At 41.5% G+C, this 21768-nt stretch overlaps 1 protein-coding gene across 5 annotated transcripts in view; it reads right to left on the bottom strand.

Moving 5' to 3' along the window:
- The window catches only part of MICAL3 (microtubule associated monooxygenase, calponin and LIM domain containing 3), a 163432-nt gene that overhangs the window by 99567 nt on the left and 42097 nt on the right, over positions 1-21768 (bottom strand). For all 5 annotated transcript variants that reach the window (XM_042050251.1, XM_042050252.1, XM_042050254.1 and 2 more), the window contains exons 2-6: positions 8837-9212; positions 3017-3224; positions 1523-1639; positions 748-849; positions 44-199 (exon numbers count right to left, since the gene is read on the bottom strand). In XM_042050251.1, the coding sequence (XP_041906185.1) occupies positions 44-199; positions 748-849; positions 1523-1639; positions 3017-3224; positions 8837-9100 (847 nt within the window). In that variant the 5' untranslated portion in view covers positions 9101-9212. The remainder of the gene's footprint in view (positions 1-43; positions 200-747; positions 850-1522; positions 1640-3016; positions 3225-8836; positions 9213-21768) is intronic.

A 21768-nucleotide genomic window follows, 5' to 3' on the forward strand; every position in this document is an offset into this window, starting at 1 on the left:
AGACAAATGGTTTCCACTGGAAATCTGTCAAGTGCTGGCAAACCTGTGGCATCTCGGAGATCCTGGAAGAACTTCTGGTTGAAGATGAAGGCCACACCGCTGATCTCCTCTACTTTGGCTTCAGCTGTGGTGTTGCGATTGATGAAGTTTGCTGTGATAGCAATTGCAAGTTTACCACGGAATTCTTTTCGGCGAAACCCTACAGGAAGGGGAAAGTAGCAACACTGAAAACCAGACACACCTTCAGAGAAGGCTCAGTATGCCACAGACAGGTGCACTCACAAAACAGAGAGAAGGGATGTGATGGGTTACAAACTCCTCCACAGAGGAAAGAACAATTGCTTCATCAGAAGAATAATGTTGTTTAGGGAAAAAGTTCCCCGCCACCCCCTCTCTCATCTCTGGTCCCAAAGCTGCAAGTTCCATAAAAAAATATTAATATGGGTTTCTTTGCTACACAGAATAATACTCAACACCTTAGTTCCTACACACAAAGGCAGGAGTGGCAACACTACAAATTTAGGAAAAATTATCCAGATCAAAACCCCTTATGTCTTTGCTAGTTTAGTGGAAGAATACAAAGACCACCCACATCTTTGCTACAAATGGATTTTCACATGGACTTTTAATCTCCCTTTCACTTGTCAAGTGTCTTTCCAGATGTTGATTGGCATGTTAAAGGCCATTTCGTTCTAACAAATTTAAGGGTAAGTTCTTTCTGAAGGTGAATTATGGACACACCATTACCTTCTAAGGTGTTTCTCCTGCCATCCCCTCCAATGATTACTTCAAACTCATACTCAGACACTGGATGGGTTTTGGGGTGGACCAACGCACGCCAACCTATTCCTGTAGATAAACGCCAAGTCAGTGACAACATATATATAATAATAGAAAAAAAACAGATAAAACCACTTCTTACTATCAAATAAACCCTTCATCACATGAGCAGTCAAGAAACCCTGCAGGACAGCTACACTGACGACAGGGCTGCTCCTGAACTGTGCAGCCATTCCACGTGAATCAGAGGCAGACACAGCTCTGCTAAAATTCCCCTATTTCCTTTAAGGGCCGCTATAAACTTCTCTACTACCTATACAATTAATAAAAGGCCAAAAAACAAGTAAGCCACATCTCCTGTGGTGATCAGAGAACAGGTTTCACAGTGATGCTAAAAGCATAACAAGGATCATTCACCAATATAAATACCCTCAGTGAATGCAAAGAAAAAAATTGTTTCAAAATGTTAGGTAATAGGCTTAGGTATTTTAGAAGCAATTACAATTTACCGTGTCTTGGTCTATTTCTATGTAGCTGTTCTGGTGACTTTGTTTCATACAGTAACTAATTTGGATTTGTCACTAGAAAAATCCTACTAAAAACCCAAGCAAAAATGGATTAATAACTACTCCTATTAAAGGAGCAAGAGGAAAGGACTTAACATCATAAGCAGAGTAAAGGAGTAAGAGCCTGTGTATCCTACAATTTCCCCCTTCTCTACACCCATTTCAGTGCTACTTGCTTTCATTCTCCTGGTCCTCAGGAGGGTAAACGAGCCCCCGAAACTCCACATTGACATGGATCTCTATTCCCAAGATCAAGGCAACCTTCAAAAGGATGAGCTGGAGCTGACGGATACCTGCAAAAAAGGCAGATGATAAAGAAATAGAAGAAAAAGAAAAGAGCACAAGTGCCCATGTGTGTCTGTGTGACATTACTGATACACTGACTTGAAGACCAGCTGATACTTTCTTTTTCCCCACGGTGTTCCCAGCACTTCATCCCAGTACCCCTGGTGCGTAATATCACAGCATGACAAGAAAATTCTACACAGCTGAAAAGCCAACCCTTTTCAAAGAAGAAAGAGTAATTTTTTGATGTTTCAGTCCCCTAATCAGCAACAAGGGAAACAACCAGGACATGAACTGCAGTAGAGGAGGGAAGACAGCACGAGCAGGGCTGCACTTGTCACAGATGGCAAAGAGCCACTGGGTCAGCCTGGCTGTAATACTGACCTGCACTTCCATCCCAGCACCTTTGGATTAGTGAGGGCATAGGAAGCTCCTCACCACCTCTTTCCTCTTCAGGTAACTTTGACAATGAGAATGAAAATCACAGTGTGCAAACTCAATTAATACAAAGGAAAATACGTTGCCGTCATATTTCAGATGCTGAAATGAAAAAAACCTTCACCTAAACACTAAATTTTAGCTGTGCTGATACACAAAAAAAGTGACAAAATGCACAAACACTGGAAGAATAAAAATGAAACGGAATTAGAAGGAAAAAGCAATCTGCAAGACTGAAGTTACAAAGATCTTCCAGTTTTACCATTTGTTGCCAAATCTCAAATAAAGAGAACACAGACTGGTGGGCAACACCTGGCTGTGCCATGTACAGTCAATTTTGGGGAAGAAAAAAGTAAAGAAAAATAACTCCTGCTCCACCACAGCATTGAGCTTTCAAAGAAGACTGATTTAACAGAATTTAGAAATCGACAAGATTATTCTCAATTTTAACATGTAAACATATATTTAATCAAAACATATCTTCATCGCTCTTCTGAAAATTAAAGCCAAAACCGTTCCTCCTTTCTCCAGACTGACACTCACAAGAATGTTCCAAAAGCAAAGCATTCACTAATTTTTCTTTACAAGTTGCTCAAGAGAAACAGAATAATGTGACAGCTGCAGGAATGTATAAGCAAAAAATAAAAAAATTATCCATCCAAAAAAAGAAAAAACAAACCACCAAGCAGTTTGAGCATTATGTGTACTTTTCAGAGTAGGAAGAAGCTATGCCTTGGGAATGTCTAAAAGATGACAGATGAACACTGCATGTCTTAATGTCACGACTAGCCCAGAATAAATGATGCAAAGGTAATGCCGGATTGTACCGTAACTACTTGAGAGCAGGGACTGGTGTAGGCTGAATTTTCATTACCCCACAGCCTCACCTCCTTCTCCCCAGGAAGAACCCAGGAGGTGCTGCTGTGTCCAGCAGTGGCTGTACTTACTGATATGGTCTATGGATCCTGCACAGAATTTGCCATAGAACTTTTTGGCGCCGAGGCCTCTCAAGTCATGGATGGTGAATGGCCACAAATGCAGCACGTTATTGCGGGAAAAGGCATCCCTCTTCTCTATGACCACCACCTTGGCTCCCAGGAACGACAGGTCGATGGCTGTACGAAGGCCACAGGGTCCAGCCCCAATTATCAGACACTGCAAAACAACCAGCACACGGTAACTGCACAGTCCTTGGAGGAAATAGGGATTTCTGCAGCAGCTTCCAAGCATCCCATGGCTCTTAGGAGTAAGTGCTCTTTGTCTGAAACATAAGCTGAAATTTCAGGTCAGTCTTTCTATTTCTACCTGCCAAGTTCTGCCATTGATACGGTTAAAATAGTAACCGAGACCTGAAAATGAAGTATATTGCACAGCAGTGAAAAGACTGAGGAAGCAGGCAAGTAAAACGGTGTTCTTGCAACCCTTGCTCTAAGAAGAGCTGCCTAGTCATACTCTCCAAGCTCTATAAGTACCTGGAGAACAGCAATATTTCTGAAGGCTTCTCCCGCCCATATTCCATTTTATTTCTTAAAAAAAAAAACCAAAAACAAAAAAACCTAAAAAAAAAAAAAAAAAAAAAAAAGGAGCAATGACAAGTTTTCCTCGTCTTCCAAATCTTGAGCTGGCCTTTCTTAAGAATATCTTCAGTAGCATTGCAACAGCTACAGCAGATAAACACAAGATACTAATGTTTTTATAAACACCATCACTTCAAAATAACAGAGTAGCCAAGTCAGAGCACTCTAACTTATGCTTTTGTTGGTGCTTTGGTGCTTCTACTACTGCAGCAAAGGAGACTTCAGGGAAGTCAACATCACGTAAATACAAACTTTGTGTGACCAGACAAATCCTTTCTCCAACCCAACCTTTGTCATATCAAAGGTCTTTCACCTTCTCTTATCTTTTTCCACTCTACTCACAAACACCATCAGATGCTAATAAACAACTTGAGAACGCAACATACGTGTGTGTCTAGTGTTGAAGTACCTTCTGAGAACAGAATGATACAGCAAAATAATTTCAGATTAAAAAGCCAAGATAGTCATAGACACTTCTTACCCACAGAAACCGAGGTCCACAAAGAAAGTGTTGGTACGTGCAGTCACATAAATACAGTACACAGTCCATTTTGTCATATCATTACTGTACTTTGATTTCCACTGAGTAAACCAGACACACAGAATAAAGACCTTGCTACAGAGGCGGCTGCTGCTGCCATGTGATTCTTTTCCAGATCCTTATTTATCCTTGTGGCTGCATAAGAAAGCTCTTTGAGAAATTCTTTAAAATGCCAGAATCTAACCATGAGCCAGTGCTCTGATAAACAGCCAATCCCAAAGCAAAACTTTGTGTTCAGTGGTCATCCCCATTGGACAAATTTTACAGGCTGCCACATTGCCACCACTTATTCACTGGGGCAAAAAATTCTGCAAGCACCGTGAAACTGCAAATGTAAAGCCTGAATGATGGAAAACCAGCAGTGATGAGATAGCTACTGACATGCAAATTCCATGTAAGACTACTGAGTAAGATAAGAAGTCACATAAATCTGAGGGCAGAGATCCAAGTCTAGACAAAAGGGAAGGGAATAATAACACCACTGCTTCTTTAGTACCTTCAGGAATCTGAAAGTATTTGGAACAAAAGGCAAGCCCAACCTCTGAGCTAATAAATACCTAAATAAAACTGTGTATTGAACAGGTGTCCATGTTGTAATTTGATATAAGGGATCCTCAACTAGGATCCTCAATTCTTCCAATCTAATATTGCTGTCTTTGTAGGTAAGTGTAACTCCCAAACACCACCTTGTCTTTTTTTTAAACTTCCTGGAAAATTAGCTCAGCATATCATATTTATCCAGGTAATAATTTTGCTTGGTTGAAAACTACAATCTTCAAAGAGCCTGGATTTCAATAAGCAACAAGAACACACTGAATTGGGTGACTTTCATTCTTTGATAAATTTCCACATATAAAATATTTATGATGGAGTACACAACAGCAAAGGAACTGTACTAAAATCAGACTATTCAGACTCAGGTTTCATGGAATTATAAACTAGTTGCCTGCAATTTTGCCACAGGAACCTAAAAGGATTTTTTCCTCTCTATCCTTCCTCCCTGCCCTCATAATAGGATGTGGTTAAAAAGCATTTAGGTTATGTTTCATATTCTAGATGTTCTGAATGTAAAATACTCAGGTAAGTAATTTATGGTCAAAGTTGCCTTTTTTTTAATAGCCTCACAAAAACATTAAATTATGTTGTTATAAAACAAATTCTAAGCACAACTAAAAATAGTAAAGATTTTTTTCCACCTCTAATGCTTCTTCCAGTTTCAGATGTCTCATAAAAAAACACCTTCTGATACTCTCAGACAGCAGTAACTCCATGAGATGCCAAGTCCAGCCAAATAAAGGCAGCTACTGTTATTCCTTGTTCCCTTTCCCCTCAATGATTCCAAGCAATTGCTGCAACTCCCTGCACTGAAGCAGTCTCACCCCTCAAAAACACTTCTTGCTCAAGATCTTTCAGACAGATTATATTAAGTTTCCAGTAACAACACCATGGTAATGGAACATTAAATGCAAACTGAAATGCTGTATTCTCTGTATAACCAATGAAGAGAGAGCACCATTTGTAACTATTTACATTTGAACAACCCATCACGTCCAAAACTTGCTTTCATGAACTCTGATTATCTGAATTCCGGTTAGCCTGGATGCTGGCCATGTGCACAAACTGCCCAACTCCAGGCACAGCACCTCACCCCTGAACAATGTTTAAATGGGCAGTTAAGAGCTATCCTACAAAGTATGAAGTTTATTTTCAAGTGTACAGAAGCCAGGCTTCCTAAAGACATGATCAGCTTCTACTATGCCATGGATAAAACCCTAATCTTTATTTTAAATTCTATCATCTTCACGTGCTCACTTAAATTTCTGTACCTTTTAATCAACAGTTTGCAAATTACATTAAGCATTAGAAATATAAAGCTAAGTGAGTTAGGAAACATCAACTCGGACATGATTCAGTTCTCAAAAGGCCTCTGCTTTGAACAGTTATGATTATCTCCTAGGAACTACATTTAAACATTTAATGGCAGATACCATTAGGATAGGAAACAAAAAATTAATAGAAACATATATGAAAAGATAAGAGGAATACATAGTGAAATTTAGTTTAAAAAATGTCCACTGCAGTCATTGCTCTCTCCCATCACTGTGTCCTTCACACCAACACCAGCAAATTCTGAGGTTTCTCTCTCATCAATTCAATGAGGGACAGTCACATGAGCTCATGAGCCTCTCTGGTTATCTCATCACCACCTCACCACATGCTACTTCTATAACCACTCTCTTGATTCCAGTTCTCCAATTCCATTTTAACTCTCTTTAGCTTGGCTTTGGTGTATGAAATAGGTTAAGCTTTTGGATGACATGAAATCCCTAGCAACCTCTTCAGTCAAACATCATTCCCAGGATGCTTTACTCCTTTTATCCACTTTATAAGTGTACTTGAAGAGATGTTTTAAAGACACTTGGTTACATGTATTTATTCAAAGCACACCCTTTTCTAATGACTTTTAAGCCTCCATACTCCTCTGGGTCTCCAGCCACTTTCAGAGCACCATCTGAAGGACTCTGATTTCTCTCACTGCCAACTTCCCAGGGGCTTCACCCATGATCTCTTGCATGATCTTCCTCGATAAACTGTCTTTGCATCACCTCATTCAGAGACACTGGTTCAATCAGCTTTGTCAGAGCTGTCAATTCACAAAACTTCTCCAACTCAAGACTTGGCTGCTTTTTGGCCAAGCTAAAATCTCTACCTTTCTGACATTTCCTTGTGGCTGCCTAGATGTTAATTCAAGCCCAACAAAGCCAAATGGAGCTCTTCATCTTAAAAATTAGTTAAACCCGCTAACAGCAATCAATTTCTTAGGAAAATATGTCAAGACGGAAAAAAGGAAGCCTGTCTGTGTTGCATCAACGCATTTAATGTCCTTCTAAACTCAGCTCACCACTTCCCTTCAAGATAAATGTCACACTCGATTTTCTGAATGCCTTTCACAGATGGATATCACCCTCTGCTCACATCTGGTTTTTCATATGCTCTCACAATCAAGCACTATTCACTTATCCTCCTATCAAATCTCCTCTTTAATGTTTCATCTCTATTATTGAAGCAACATTTTCCACAGTGTTAACAAACACAATCAGAGCCTAGATGCAAAAATCACTCTTATAGTCTATTATTCAAATAAGTTAAAAGACCTCTGCATCTTGCTCCCTCCCATCTCTTTCTCAGGAAAGCATAAACCACCTATCTTCATTCCACAGACTTAAACACCCTAACTCACTTCAACCCGTTATATTCCATTCAAAATAAAAGCAAATCCTGGATCTAATGAATGCACAGGGCAATAAATTTTTGCAGAAAATTTAGAATTTTTCTCCATGATGCTCATAGCACTTGGAAGGCTTATTCCTAAGTATACACAAACATCATTTACTACCTTTATCTTCCTGTAAATCCTTCCTTTCTTATGTTGCCTGAAAAATGTAAACCTTAACAGTGGTTGGATTTTTGGGGTGTCGAAGCTACTGCCCACTGTGACTACCAACAGTGCCCAATTGTTTGATTGTCAGAGTTTACCAGGTGTTACTATAGTAATTCATTATAAACGCCTCCATCCATATGAAAATGGCCACTGGAAAGTGAAACAAGATAAACAATTAAGAAACTAACATAACTTCCTAATATCTAATTGGGAGAAAATAAAAGTCCACAGATCTGAAACTACATTCTCTAAACAAGATGTACTTGTCCCTCAATTCTATACTAAGGAATTAATCATTAATTCCTCCAATTAAAGTATTTCCTTCTCTCAAGAGGTGACTATTCAAGAGAAAGAGCAGCATCTATTGTCCTCAACGAAGGAAGACAGAATCTTGTTCTAATTTTATCCTCTTCTGCAGTATTTGCCTTTTTTAGGGAAAAAAAAAAAAAAAGAGTGCTTAATTATTTACAAAACCAACCTATTCTATTCACGTATCAATAACAGATATAAAGAACTGCTTTCAAACTGCACTGTCCAAGGGGGTGCAGCACCTAAATGCCAGCTCACAATAATTCAGGTAAAAAAAAAAAGTAAAATGCTCTGTGTGTGTGTGTAAAAGCAGGAATTCCTGCAGTAAATACCACACATACCAACCTTTTAAAAAGAACTGGTGTGAGTTTCCACAGCATATTTTTTTTCTTTGAACCTAGAATATAAATGATCACTTTCTAAATAATGGGAAACAGTCTGTTTTGCCAAATTGGCAGAAAAGCTCCGTTTTCCTGAGAGAGTCATGAGAATTTTTAAATTAAAACTGGAAATTTCCAAACATGCATATTTTGTATCCTAGACTCCAACAGCACACATTCCTGTTACCGTCAAAATGCAAAAGAAAGTCGACCAAGATTAAAGGTTTACCAATTAAGATTTTCCAAGCCATCTATAGGACTGATGCCACAGAAACTCACAACGTAAAAACTTGCTGGCTGCTTCTCCTGAATAAAATACAAACATTCAGGTGAGCAGTCAAATCCGGTGGTGACAAAAGGAACTTCTGATTGCTCACCAAATGCTAAAACTGTGAGAACATTCCTGAAACTTGCCTGGGCTTATAGTGACACCAGGCAACATCTTTCTACATCCATACCTTTTTACTGTGTATGCCAGAGAGATTGGGTAATAGGACCACGGCGAATGAGCCTCTTACCTTCGTGTTGGCGCATGCTTTCCCCTTCTTGTAGTCCTTATGGCTGCCTCTTTTATCCAATTTGGCCCACAAGGCTTTGGCTTTCCAGTAATTGAGCTTGGACTTGAGTTTGTGATAGAAGGAACGATAGTCCTTAGGCTTTAGTTCTAGGTAGTCACAGAGCTCTTGGAAAGCCTTGAGAGTCCCCTTGCAGGTGGAAGCCTGGACAAATCTGTCGAAGAGAACGTGAGCCTGGTTCACCTTCTCGTTCTTACTTTCCTCCATGCTTCACACTTGGCAGCTGCCCAGGGGGGCAGCTGTGCTCTTCCAGTCTGCCAGATTTCCCGATGTTGCTCCGCTGAGCCACTTTCACCTCTGGCTTACAAGCATTATTAACCTAGAAAATAAAAAGAAGAAAGTGTAACTGAACTTGCTCTTTTTCGTTCCAAAATTTTGTCTTGCTGAACTGAGAGCCCAGATTCCCAGTCAGTCCTCAGCTGATTGATATCCCAAGGATTTCTGCCCAAGCTGACTGAAGCAGAATTCACTGAGCCTCACTGCAGACAGCAGCACATCTCACACCTCTGTTAAATCACAAAATACTTTAACCTGAGCCAGTGCCTTGGAAGTTTTATCAAAACTCTTTCTGCATGAAGAGCAGAGAAGTTACAAATAAACAGGCAGATGTCCCACAATGTCTGGGAGAGGACAGAAGTTGTAAAACAAAACAGGCTGACCTGCTATGTCGCAGTTACTGTGTAACACCACAGCAATGGTTACGGGCTGGTCTTAAAAACACTGCTAACCACAAAGTACTTCAGGAGTTGGTACTCCATCAGTAAAATAAGCTTTGGTTCCTTCATTCTAAAAAGACATGTGTCTTTGGTCATGATAAATAAAGATGAGAAAGGATGGCATAGCACAAGCCAATATAGAGCCCTTGCCAAGACTGGTTTTTGCACAGCGATCATCACTGTGATCTTAAAAATGAGTTAAACCTGCTAATAGCAATCAATTTCTTAGGAAAATATGTCAAGACTGAAAAAAGGAAGCCTGTCTGTGTTGCATCAAGCAGTACAAACATTTCCCTTACCTAAAGCCTACACACATCTTTCTGTCAGTAAGTGAGCAGCCTAAGAGTGAAATATGGCTGGTGCATGATCCTTCTAAGATTCCCATACTAATTCCTCTATTCTGTGGTTCTCAACTTCTTTTGATGTGCAGGCCCATACAAAATTTTGGGGGGCAGCTGGGGTCTACTTTAATCTGCTGGGGCAGATCTGCTATCATGAGCTCTGCTACTCCTTTCTGGGGTCCCTCAGAAGCAGGCTGGAGACCTACAGAATTAATTGTTTCGATCACAATTACAGATTTTGTTTAAAGAATAGATATCTTCTCTTCCTCTCTCTCTCTTTTATATATAATAAGCCTTCTTCTTTCTTTTATGCATAATACTAAGTACATACACTAGATTACCCTGCTCTCTGGGAAAGAATAGCTCTGTTTGCCTTCAGATACGAAGGCAGCATGGGAACATGCATGAACTATTGAAGTGAAAGCACTTCTGAGGTGCTTTTTGCCCTTTGTTTTTTTGCAAAGGGTATTAAGGTAAAAAGGGAAATATGTGGACTTGGATAAAACTTTTTAGATTCCCACCAGCTCTTTTCCTGCTTCCAGCAGACAGGAAGCCAAGCCAAACAGTACAGCTCATGTCTCTTCCCCTCCCATATGGCAGCTCTGCAGCAGTTTATTTGGGCACTCCTGCTTTTCAGCCTAACATGGTATTTATCATTTATGTTTAGAAACAGCAGAAGAGGCCTGGAAACCTTTACATACAGCCACAAACTGGTAGTTTTTAAAAATAAAAGTTCCTACAGAAGTCAAAGTACAACAATGGGTTATAGTGCAGAAGGCAATTCTAACTTTATTAGGACAACTGCCTTAGAGGACTCAGTACCCATGAAGCTGCTGTTCTAACTGGCTGACAGCAATGCCCATGCCCATATCAGTACTGCTCACTAAGCAGGATGGAACTGCTTTCCTTATTTTCCGTCTTAATTTCACGGCTGTGAAGCTGGAAATGTGCTCCATGCTTGCATCTCAGGGAAACCACTGCACCCCTACAGAGGCCTAAGTCAGAGAACTCTAAAATGGTTTGGTTTGGAAGGGACCTTAAAGATCACATAGTTCCAATGCCCCTGCCATTGGCAGGGACATCTCCCACTAGACCAGGTTGCTCAAACTCCATCTAAACTGGTTCTTGAGCACTTCCAGGGATGGAGCATCCACAGCTTCTCTGGGCAACCTGTGCCAGTGTCTCAGCACCCTCACAGTAAAGAACAACTTTCCAATATCCAGTCTAAACCCGCCCTCTAACAGTTTGAAACCATCCCATCCCCCCCTTGTCCTATAATGCATGTCCTTGTAAAAAGTCCCTCTCCACCTCTCTTCTGGCCCTATCACGTACTGAAAGCCTGTGTCTCCTCTTTTGTTCTCAAGAAAAATATTACAATGAACTCCAACAAAACACCTCTAACTCTGAAGGAGTCATTTCAGTGTGCCTGTGTCATACAAACACAACAAAATACCCACAGTCTAAAGCCATATGCCTCATTAACAGTACAACATTCCAAGCTGAATACTCTTCTCTATGTTCCCCCACCTCTTGCACCCCCACTCTACCATCCAAACACTCACTTTAAACCAGCGCTTTGGATGACTGAGACTTCTTCAGAAAAAGCAATAGAAGTTACATGACCTCAATTAAGTGGAGTTACAACTTAGGTCTGTTAGTCCACATTCCACTACTGATAAACCCAGATGTAAGGACACCATAGGGATCATTTCTTACTCTTGCTTCTCCCGCAGTTTTTCACCAAGGAAGTGAAGCGGCATTGGTTTTGCACTGCTCAAAGACTCCAAAGTTAAAACCCAACCTCCTGTCACTCTAGGAACTTACTGCTCCGTGTCCAGGGTTTGCCAAGCCAGGAGCCAAACCTGCAGAAAGCAGGTCACTTGAGCCAGCACATTCCAGGGGCCACCTTAGCACGGCAGCTCTACTGACATCCTGCTTCACACAGCCTGGGAAATCAGTTATGCCCCCAGGTGAAACACCCAGGCTTCAGTCACCACATTAGGTCACTCCCTAGAACTCTGCATTCCTGATGTAAACACCCCAAGCCCTTGGAACCCATAAGCAACACGTCAGAGAACATGGAAATTACAGGAGGAAAGCAAGGGCAGGCAAGAGTTATTTGCCAGGTTTCCAGGGTACTTGTGTGCCTTGCTGGCTGTTCTGCAAGTCTGCAGTATCCTGCATGTTTTGTCTCGAGGCAGCTGATTGCTGACTCAGAAGCTCTGTGAATTCCTTGGCTGTGGCACTGGGCGAGGAAGACAAAGCCCGTGGAAAAACGCATGCAAGAACAGTGTTCACGTTGCTATTTACAATAATAGCAGGAGGTTGTCACTGACTCATGGCTCCAAGTACCCTCAGGACCTCCAGTACTCGCCCAAGGACAAAAGAAACCAATGAAAAACACAGAGATGCAGGCAGTGAATAATTCCAGGTGGTGGTTCCTTCGAAGAGTCACCACAGATGCAGGAACATGAATATTTTATCAAATGCATACACGAGAAAAGAAGGCCCAGTGCCCTACTTCTGCCAAAGGCAAGAGACAAGAAGAGATTTTGCAAATTGTACACATAATGAATTTGGTTGTACAAATTGAAGTTCTGCAGCAAGTGTTGCAAATGCAGGGCTTATATATTTCAGGCAAATAAACCCCCACTATATGAGTCACCACCCTCCTCTACATTTCCATCCTAATTTTGTTAAAAGTGTTCATTCAAGCAATGCCTTGAGCCCGGGAAAAGAATAAAATACTGTGGGAAAGTATTTTTCAGCAATCTCTTTTTTTTCCATCAGAAATTATTGAGTTAATTCCATCTACATTCACAGCTTGTTCCCTCTAGCCTAAACCAGGAGTGAATAAAACATGTGCCAAAGTAACTGCCCAGCTGCACCTCAGAACGCTGAGTTTCTTTGAGCACAATGTAAATGCTTTCTTGCATTTGAGTTATTTCACAGCCAGGCAAACACCCTGGATGCACCCTTGACAGACAAATCTCTGAGAAGTCAGACATCAAGAAGAAGCGGCAATACCACATGGAATCTGAAAGCGGACTGGTCCATGACCATAAAACTGCTCTCCAGCAACATCCCCCATGCCCTTGCCTCCCTTTCACTGCCCCTTCTGTAGCTTCTGCCTAAGCAAGACTCAGAAACATGCTCTGGAAACTCCGAGATTACTGCAGTAGCCAGGCAGCCAGGACACACTTGCAACTTGGCTAGCAAAAGTCTAAGCACAGATTATAGTTAAGCTTATGCTGCAGACAGTGGGGACACCTATTTTTGTCTCTCTCCTCCACCCAGCCTCCAGTTTTCTTGTAGGAAACCAATTACCTTTGAGACTCTTCTTCCTCACTGAATCTGGATGAAATTGTCCAAAAGTTATTAAGGATGAACTGAAAAGCAGATGAACAAACGGCTCAATCCTGTAAGCCTCCCTTCTTTAGGAAGCCAAAAAATCTTTATTCCAACAAATGAAAAAACTCTGTTTTCATTTCCAAGATTTAATTTCTTTTACTTTTAGCTAAATCTGAAGAAATGGATTTTCTACAATATGTTCATGACTTTCTAAGTGATCACAGGTACCAAAAGTACAGCTTTAGGGCAGCGGTAAGACTGTGGAACAGATGGCAAAAAGAGGACAATTTTGACAAGAAAAGCTAAAGCCAAAACTGGCAACTATTTTAGCTCCATATTATGCAGATCAAGAAGGGGAAAGCAGGAGGACAAAGGCGTGGTTGCCATTGTTTGCAGCTTCCCTTTTACATCAGCACTGTCCACAGCATGTTTTAAGATGGTGTTTAGATCGGTTCCCGTTCATAACATTCAAGACTCAAGCAAATAAGCTGTCAAAAAACTGTGTTTTAATAAACCTATTAAACTTGATTTGGTGCTCTTCTGCCCACCACATGGGAGAGAGTCTTTTGGGTCTCCACCTCTTTCCTGTCTACCCTCCCTCCCAAGTGAGGCCAAAAGTGGGAGAAAGAGAAACCAAATATGAACTTGGCTGCAAATACAAGAACCTGTTCTTAGCACATACACAAACACTTCATAGAACTCTCATGTCAAGAAAAACTCTACTCAGTACTGACTTGAGAAGAAATGCTAATTATATCCAAGAACATGGAAACATACAAATACAGAAGCAGTTACAGAAAATGTTTTGGTTCCCAAATTCACATCAAGGTACAGAAGAAAAATGTGTACGTTGCTTATTACTAACCATTTCTTCAATGCCACAACACAACTACTGAAAGCATTTGACTTACAAAGTGCAACCTTTTATCTATGAGAACTCAAAAAACACATTTTGCTGCTGCTCTCATACACAACTCTTTGATCATAGCAGTCCCTACACTGAATGAACACTAACAAAGAAAGAGACCAAGAAACAGATGAACACTTTTCTTTGGAAGAAAAAAAAAGGAAATTATACCGAGGAAGAGGTAGCTGTCCCCTCACAGGATGATAAGGGAATAATAGTAGGACATCTGGATAGGTCTCATTCTCACACCACCACATAACACAGCAACAAAGTTGAATGTCATTCCCTCATGTGAAGTGCTTTGAAGCTGTTCCTAATGTTACATTTCAACATAGAAATCCATCCTAAAGTTAGTTCCCACCCAGTTTTACAAGCTGCACTTCCCCAGAGTTCTGCAAACACTATAGTAACCTGAGAAAAGTGCCTCTTTAAAAAACAACCAAAAAAAGGCTCCTACAATTACCAGAATTACACTTTCACAAAACTTTATTTCTATGACTTCAAACGGGGATAAAACAAATTGGCTGCCTTAGCACAGCAAGGTATATCAGCTTGTGACACGATACAGGACATGCACCCATTCATTTTTCCAAGCTAGCATGCTGTGGATACCACAAGAAACACCAGAAACACCAGCTTTTTTGAAAAAAGCTTTACTGAACATTGGAGAACAAGAACACTGTTCTGCCCCAATTAGAAACTCTGAGCAGAACGAAGACTGGAGGCTACAAACACACTTTAATGACCTCTGCAGCTCAGTAAGCCAAGTCCACTGAGGTCTCCAGATTCTGCCAGTGCACTGATCACCCCAAACCATTCCATGGCACAGGGAGAAAACAAATAGAGCCTGTATTCGTATTTTAAAAAAAAAAAAAAATCTCATAAAAGAAATTCACCAATGAAATTCACATGAACACATTTGCAAAAATTTATATAAGCAAAAGCTTCTATCTGCCAGAACCTAGTACCAAAACACAGACTGCAACGATCACAAAAGCAATTGCAAAGGAGAAAACATAATCAACAGGAACAAAGAGACAGATAGAACCAAAGGATCTGCAAGTGACAAGAGGAAATAAACTACCATTCTTTATTGAGCCTGTAAAATGGTTGAGAGATCTGAAAAATGAAAATCTCTAGCACCTTCTGCAGTATGTGCTTGCTTTCTGTTATGTGCACTTGTTTCCACTCAATGTGCTTCAGCTCTCCCTTTCATTACCTGATTGTCCAGGGAAGGGAACAAAGCTGGTGAAGGCTCTGAAGCACTAGTCCTGTGAGGAACAGTTGAGGGAGCTGGGGTTGTTTAGCCTGGAGAAGAGGAAGCTCAGGAGTGCCCTTATCACTTTCTATAACCACATGAAAGGAAGATGTGGCCCAGGGTGGGGTCAGCCTCTTCTCCCAGGGAACAAGTGACAGGACAAGACGACAGTCAAGCTGTGCTAGGGGAGGTTCAGACTGGACATCAGGAAGAATTTCTTCAATGAAAGAGTGGTCAGGCACTGGAACAGACTGCTCAGGGAGCTGGTGGAGTCACCGTCCCTGGAGGTGTTTAAGGAAAGACTGGAGGTGACACTGAGTGCTGTGGTCTGGTTGACATGGTGGTGGTTTGGTCATAGGTTGCACTTGGTGATCCCAGAGGTCTTTTTCAACCTCATTGATTCTGTGATTCCCCCTTACATAGGGCAAAGATTACTTATCACTACTTAGAGTCACGGGATCCAAACGAGGCTGAATTTACCAAAGCCACCTTGATTTGTATCAGTCATTAAGAGAAACACTTAGGCACCTCAGAAGCAAGCTCAAAGACTAAAATAAATGCTGGCACAAATGACCAATCACAGCAGATAGATGCCTAGACTTTTAACTCCAAGGCTCACCCCTCTGTGGTTTGGCAAATCCAGACTCTCACAAACAAATATTCCAGCTACAGACAGTAAAAAATGAACATGGAAAGCAAGTTTTATTTGTGCTGCTTCCAACTCTCAGCTGTTATGGGTGTGGAAAAGAGGCAGGCACTTCCCGAAAGGAAGTGGTGGAGGACAAGGGAGTTAGAAAACAGGATTAGAAGATTCCGAATTTCACCATTCTTACACAGTCAGCTAGGTATGGCATCACAAATCCCCTGCACAGAGCAGCTCAAACAGATTACAGATTAGTTAGTGGATGTATAACCATTTTCTGTGGAAGAAGACTGATTACAGAAAGCAGAGGAAGTTTAAAATTTTGGAATCTTCTTCCCTATACACATCTTGCAAGACTCTTCTGGGAGCCAAGAAATCTAAGTAAATAGATATTTGAATAAAAAAGCTATAAAGATTTCTCCAGCCCACAAACCACTTCATTTAGAGGCTGCTGAACTTTAAAAACAAAACAAATCCCAACCTTTATTCTAGGACAAGTTCAGGAAGGGTTGGGATCATGCTATAACCCATGGGCGCAACTGTGGCCTGTATAATTACCACGTAAAATGTACATGCAGAATCGAAAAAAACACCTAAGAAATTGGACCTTAAACCCAGACCTCCAGAACTGCCACCTCCTTTCCCTTAACAAGGAAAGTCCAACCAGGAACAGCGTCTCAAAGACTCACCTGCAGATGAGGTCACTGGTAATCTGTCACTCTACATCCCAGCTATTTGCTGCTCCAATATGCCCTGTCCCCAGCCCACTGCATGCCCAATAATGCCTAAGCTCCCCCAGAGCAGGCTGACACCCTCAAGCTTCAACTGCTGCCAAAGAAAACCCCACCGTGTGTTTATAACCACTCATGGGTATACCCTGCTCCTGTAACTCAAACCACTACCCCAGCCTTCCTTTCTCCTTCCAAGTTATGCATGAAAATATGTGCTCTGCAGTCTGTCTGTACATCTAAAATCAGAAATGGCCATGACAACAAACTCAATCTAGGTTAGATCAGGCTGTTTCTTAATGCTCCACAGGCTCCACAGCCATGTACTGTCCTCCCACATCAGCCACTAGATTAGACCATAATATACAATTAAGCAATTTCATTTTGTTTTGCAGAGGCGGAGAATTACACACCTCAGCAAGAGCACTACTGACTGAGCAGAGTCTGAGCAGGGCACCAAGCAGGCTTTGAAAGGAACCAGAAGACTACTTTCCATCATGGCTTGGCTTATCTTTTTTGATCCATTCACTATGGAGTTACACCTCATTCTTACAGTAAAATCTACTTGTTAGACTTGAAAGGTATGGGGCTTCTAGGTAACAGGAGAGATACTGAACATGTTCAATGGACACAATGCTAAATCCCAATTTGTCACAGGAAGAAAACACATCCACACAATAATCCTGTAACTTTTATTTCATAAATTAGATCATTTGGTTGAGGTCTATTCCACACATCCCACAAACCTCCTCTCTAACCTCTCCCAGGCTGCATTCCTGACTTTATTTACAGAGGGGAAAAAAGTCTTTATCCCATCCTTTCCTCAAAATACTTTTACTGTGCTTACATTTTGGAGTTCTTGACAGTATCTTAAACTTCGTTTAGTATTAACCCTCGATAAATTTACTCATGTAAATCTTTCCTCTTTCCAAGATAAGAATACCAACCTTTTGCACTCTGGCGTGCTCCACAATTCTCAGTAAGGATAATAATTTTAAAAAGCAAAGCAAAATCCAACCCTTAGCAACTAACAAACTGTGAGACCATCAAATGACAACTGATCAAATCCAGCAACTTAATGGAAGTTTGTCTCTATCACACAATCTGGTGTGTCTGATACCTCCCCATCATTCATTTTCCTCATAGGTACAAGGAAAGATTTTACCAGCAGACAGGAATGTATTGTAAGCAAATAACCAGTTCAACATTTGGGCTCAACCTTGACAAACAGAATAAAGAGGTTATATTCTGTAGCATGAGAAAATGTACCAGAATCTCAAAAAGTAATACAAACAGTAGGTAGAGAATGGGAAAACCAAAACTCGCAACATCAAACTTTCAGCTCTGGGTATCAGATAGTACCAATTGCACATATTGTTACACAGGTTATAAATAGTAACCACGCAGCACCCTCCCCACTTGGCTGGACATTTGACTCTCAGTGAACACTGAGCAGTTTCAATTGCCCAGATAGCGATTCCCCTGCAGCCGTGGAACCCGCATGGTCTCAGCAAAGACCATGCCAAGCTCTGTGCCTGGAGTGAACGAAAATCTGTTAGGAAACCAGTGAGAGGAAAGAGGTGGAGGTGGTTCTGTGTTTTACTCTCCTCTCCCTGAGGCCTTGGCAGGCAGCTCCTGGAATAAGATGGCAGTCATCAGTTCCAGAGGCAGACATTACCAGTCTCCTCAAATACAGCTGCACTGGTGGGGACATGAAAAGACTTGGTACGAATTAGTCAGAGATTAAATTCAACCTAAGTGTAAGGATGCCATCAGCAGAATTTGTTCCTAGTAGCGAGGACACATAAAAGCTTCTCTCTTTGCCTTTCATGCGCAAGGACTGCTCTGTCTAGTCTTTTTAATTCCATCCTCCTTTGGATAAAGGCCATTCCTCTGCAAGGATATCAGGGGGTCTGAGGCAGATAGTTGGAAGGTTCAGCTGAGGATATCTGGCAGAGGAAGTAGCCCTGTGAGGGGGCATGAGCATTGCCTTTGCTTAATGCGGGTCTGAGAGCCCCCACCAAGGGACCTACGACCACTTTTTGTAGAAGACATCTGTGTGCACCTCCCTAACAGGCAAAGCTCTCCATGCTCACAGACTGCATTGTGAAACAACTTCTGCCCAGCATGGTTTGACAGGACCCAGGCACTGCTTTGCTACTGTGCTGCACACAGGCCAGGATCTGTCCCATAAGGCAGTCCAGCATTTCCACTGGCAGATGATTCAGTTCTGGACCCTGGACTCAAACTGTGTAATTTCCATAAACTCTTATTCCATAACATCCTATATTTGAGCACTAGCCAGAATGACCCTTTTCCAAAATGCTTTTAATGCAGCAAGGAGGAGCACAAGAGACTGCAGGTCACTTGTGACTTTTCTCAATGACAATACCAACAGGCTGCTGCTGGCATGTCTGGAAAAGAAAAATACTGCAATTAAGAAGCACTTTCTTCAACTTCACTCAACGTCTGCTTTCAGGCTCAGTCAGCCAGAATGGGCTGGTAACAGCTCTGTAAACTGGGAATGACCAAGAGTGGTGGCAGAACCACAGCATGGCAGTAGCTGCTTTCCTGGAAATCCACACAGGGCTCCTGGAGAGCGTTAACTGCACAGAACAACCTGGGGTCCTCAACATCTGAAAACTACCCTCCCTCTAGTTGTTCACTGGCAATGAACAATTTAATATCTATATATTTACCATTAGTTTATGCTAACAGAAACAAATGCTGCGATTAAGAAAGCTTAGTTTTCTCCAATTTGAGGACTGAGAAATGTGAAGAATTTGTTTCTTATTACATTGGGAGCTACCAGTAAAAGCCACGTCTACTCTCCACTCCCCTGTCATTTCCCATACATACACCCCAGAAATTATCACAAATTCTGTTTTTACCATGGACCCAAAAGATCTGGCTAACTGTAGGGAAAACATTCTTATTCCCTAGGGCAAACCGGAAAACTCTTCAGTATTTGGTTCCTGAAATTCTTGGGAGTGACCACAAGTAATAAGCAATGCTTGTTTTTAACCTTTCATTTCTGTAACGCTCCTGTTTCTTTTCTAGGATAGAACAGACTATTTCAGCTGGAAGAGCCCTGCAGTGATCATCTGGTCCAATTGCCTGGCTGAACAAAAGTTGAAGTGTGTTGTTAAGGGCATCATCACAATGAAAGTTCACTTCTCCTCCCTGGCTGACACCGCTGGCTAGGCACACACCTTTTGCAGTAACTTCTGCATTATGCTCTGTAACTACAGGGAATAACAGGGAAATGCTCATTTAAAGAGCAAAAGGCAGACAAAAGGATCTAATGCTGATAAAAATGGGCAATTTCCTACCCTTATCACACGGTGGAAACTGAGATTATTAATGCTTTATGCCCCATCCCTGTTATCAACTCAGGCATTTCTTCCTGAGCCAGTTGTTTTTATGATCAATAGCTTTCTTTTAATTTCCAGGCCAAGTTTATACCTCTCTGTTCCTGTGATGATGCTGACCTATGCATTAGCTTTCCCTCCCTTCCCACATATATTTATAGACAATGCCACATCGCCCCTTGATCTTCATTATGCTAAGGTCAAATCAAGCTCTCTTGGACTAAGATAGGCTTTCTTTTCCTAGGCTTCCCAAGGAAAAAACTGCATATTGCTGGGTATGGGGTGGGAGTTCAGGAATTTGAAATGTGGAAAGGTTGCGTGATCTCAAGAAGAATCATAGCTGTACAGTGTATTTGACCAGATGGCACAATAGGGTGTATAGCACATCCCTCTCCTGCCCATTCTGAGCTTGCTTTAGCCTCTTCCACCTCTACAGTCCGCAACTAGCACACATTTTAATGTGCTCATTGATCACAGGGATCACTCTTTCTCCTTTCTTTGTCATTTCCAAGTGAAAAGACATCAGACTGTCTCACACTATTGAATTTAATCTGTATCCTACAAATTCTAGTTCTTTCTATGGAACACCAATGTAAAGATAGAGCTGGTCGCAAAGGCAGAGCAATATACCCTTGATCCTTAAAGAGCAGGAACAGGAACCCTTCCCCCCAAAACTAGGTTCTTCGCCTCCTAAACACAAATTGGTACTTTTTGTGAAAGAAACAACTATGGTATTTGGATGCAGCAGTCTTTTCAGAAAAGAGATACAATAGCAATGCCATGGACCAGGAAACTAGTGGAGCTTCACGTGGAAGATTCCCACAGGCTGTGGTCAGCACTTGTGATCAGCCCTTGCAGTCTCCTCTACTTCCTGACCTATTTATATCAATATAATGACTAGGGTAGAACACCTCTAGGAGTGACAGAAAAACATGCTGGCTTTTGTCCTGCAGCTCAGTGTTTGAAATCAGACAAGTGGCGTACTAGAGCACTCTCCAGCAAGAAAAGCCCCGGGCAATTACTCAGTTTTAGTGATACTGTAGCCATTTCTGTAACCCTCTGTCCTCTGACAAGTGCTCTGCGGGGTGGGAAGAAGTGTGAGGGAGGTCACCCTGCCATTTGAAACTCTGTTTCCTTGACAGGACAGATGAAACTTTGCTTCTTCCTCTGTTCTAAGTAATTACAGCCTTGAAAGCTGAAGGTGGCAAGAGACTTCCAGAATTGTGCCTGTGTGCATAGGGCTGCCAGAAACAGCGTTGATAACAGTGTTGTTTGGAAAGGCTGCTCACACAATTTCAAGAAAACTGTGCTTTTGGTAGAACAGCTTACTAAAAGCTGCTGGTATGCTCCTGCACGTTGTTTACTTTGGAAAATGAAATTTGAATGTTGTTTTCCCTCAAAGGCATAGCTATGCTATGCAAAGAAATACTTCAGGCAATTTATGCCATATCTGTGTCCCCACAGCTAATAAAGGAATGTAAGATGACTACAAGCTATGTGGGTATAATCACTTCACCAGATCACATAAGAGAATTTAAGAGATAAGTACCGTTCTAAGTG

Source organism: Corvus kubaryi, unplaced genomic scaffold (assembly GCF_017639235.1).
Source record: "Corvus kubaryi isolate FWS band 111438036 unplaced genomic scaffold, C.kubaryi_AGA036_p1.0 72, whole genome shotgun sequence".
Taxonomy (NCBI): domain Eukaryota; kingdom Metazoa; phylum Chordata; class Aves; order Passeriformes; family Corvidae; genus Corvus; species Corvus kubaryi.